At 54.0% G+C, this 2,283-nt stretch overlaps 1 protein-coding gene across 1 annotated transcript in view; it reads right to left on the reverse strand.

Annotated features, from left to right (window-relative positions):
• Positions 1 to 823: 823 nt before the first annotated feature.
• Positions 824 to 2,283, reverse strand: part of nfia (nuclear factor I/A) — a 106,818-nt gene continuing 105,358 nt past the window's right edge. The window contains exon 12 of the mRNA XM_084675874.1: positions 824 to 907. Coding sequence (XP_084532000.1) covers positions 893 to 907 — 15 coding nt within the window. The 3' untranslated portion in view covers positions 824 to 892. The remainder of the gene's footprint in view (positions 908 to 2,283) is intronic.

Raw genomic sequence — 2,283 nt, forward strand, 5'->3', positions numbered from 1 at the left:
GTATCTCAGCCAGGTAAAACCTCCACAGCCGTGAGCAGCCAAACCTCAACCGAACCGCCAACCAGCTGAGCCAATCATGTCCCTGGGGGGTCGATAGAGAGAGAGGAGGGAAGGAGGAAGAGGCGATTGACTTCCGACCTTCGGCCTTAGTTGGTGGGGAGAGGGGGGGGTTCCAGAGCTGTAAGTCTGTTGGATGAGGCGTGGGTGCTCGTTGTCTTGGCAGCTGGACTGCGGCAGCCACAGGAAGGGGGGGAAGCTCTTGGAGTCAGAAGGGTTAGGATCCCCCGCCCGGACAAAGACACACGAAAGACAGAGGTGCTCTCGTCCCTGGAGCTTCCACTTCCGAAAGAGACACAGAGGGAGAGAGATGTGGAAGGACAGAGAGAGAGAAAGGTACAGAAGAGAGAGGTAGAGAGAGAGAGAGGGAGGGAGGGAGAGGGAAGTAAGCGAGAGAGAGACCGAGACAGAGACCGAGAGAGAGCGACTGGTACGATATATGAATATGGGCATATAGACCATACATATGAAGGTATATATATATGGGCTATATAGATATATAGCATGGTTGTGTGTGTGTGTGTGTGCGCATGGCTAGATCGCGCCGTGTGGTGGAGTCAGCTCCAGGGATGGAGGAGTGGAAGACAGAGGGAGGAAGGGAGGAGGAGAAGAGGGGTAGACACGCTAATGCTGTAGTCTCTCTGGCGCAGGCTGGCGGGGTGGGCAGTAGAGGTGGATGCTGTGGTGGAGTCGGGCGAGTGGTGTGGCCTCTCTGTCGGAGAGGTGTGTCGGGTCGGGTCGGGTCGCACTCAGGGCAGCAAGTGGGGGGAGGGGTGGGGGGTGGGGGGGTCCAGCGATCTGTAGAGCGGGCGGTCGGCGGGGGGGTCTGGAATCCTTACCCCAGGTACCACTGTGGAGGAGAGACAGAAGGGTAGGGGGGGATACACAGCTTAGATGGAGCAGGTTTCCATCTGGATAAAGACAGTGAGCACAATCTCTCTTCTTTAACAGTATCCCATGTTTCCTAGTGGCCAAACACACTGCAGCAGGCTAGTCATGGCCCTCTACTCTGAATCATCCAGAAACTTCTACAACGAGTCTTTAAGAGAGAGTTTGGTGTGTGTGCATGAGAGTGTGTGTGTTTGAACGAGTTTGAGAGTGAGTGTGTGAGGGGTGAGTTTGTGGGAGAGAGAGAGAGTGAGGGTCTTGACTATTCAGGGAAGTGCCTGGTGGGCAAGGTTATCCGTCTGGGGCCTGTGTTTCCCCTCAGTGGAATGGGCTTATTGATCGCTTCTCTCCATTGTTCACGCTTCCAGCCAGTGAGCAAACCCACCACCTCTTCTTTTCTCCTTCCCTCCCTCCTTTCCATCCCTTTTTCCCGCCCTCACCCCCTTCTCAACTTCCCTCCTCCCTGCCCCAAGTTCAAGTTCATCCTCGTGTTACATCATGTCTGGTTGCCAGGGACAACCAGACAGGCCTAGACGTGACTATCATTAGCAAAGCTGGCCAGCCCGGGCCGGCACATCCCTCTTCCCCTCTCTCCTCCCCTTTTCTACTCCTCTTTTCTCCCTCTTTCTCCCCTGTCCCGCTTTTCTCTCTCTCTCTCTCTCTCTCTCTCTCTCTCTCTTTCTCTCTCTCTCTCTCTCTCTCTCTCTTTCTCTCTCTCTCTCTCTCTCTCTCTCTCTCTCTGTCTCGTCTCTCTTTTTCTCCCCCCTCTTTTGGTTTTCTGTCTCTTTCCTCTCTCTCTGTTCCTCTTCCCTCTCTCTCTTCCACTCTCATTCTCACTCTCTCTCTGACTATCTCTCTCTCTCTCTCTCTCTCTCTCTCTCTCTCTCTCTCTCTCTCTCACTCTCACTCTCACTCTCACTCTCACTCTCTCTCTGACTATCTCTCTCTCACTGTGGTGCTCGCTCACCCCACGAAGACCCAGCTGCTAAACACACAGTGCTATTGATTCAAAGGGAGCAAAAACACACATTCTACACTACACACACACACACACACTCTACAGACACACTGTACACACACACTGTACACACACACTCGGTCTGCTCCTGCAGGTTGCTGGTCTCCTGCACATCAAGGCCTGCTTGCTCCTGACTCGTTGTAATTCTATTGCTCGGCTGTGTGTGTGTGCGTGTCTGTGAGTGTGTGTGTGTGTGCTCGCGTCGATGGAGGAGAAGACTGGAAGGTTAGTTTTTAATCAATACAAGTTGCTGACGCTGGGACTTTTCTGCCCCGCTCTCTCTCTACACTGCAGCCCCCCCCCTACCTCTCTCCCCCCTC

The sequence above is a fragment of the Hypomesus nipponensis genome, chromosome 16 (genome assembly GCF_054491055.1).
Source record: "Hypomesus nipponensis isolate SF chromosome 16, ASM5449105v1, whole genome shotgun sequence".
Taxonomy (NCBI): Eukaryota; Metazoa; Chordata; class Actinopteri; order Osmeriformes; family Osmeridae; genus Hypomesus; species Hypomesus nipponensis.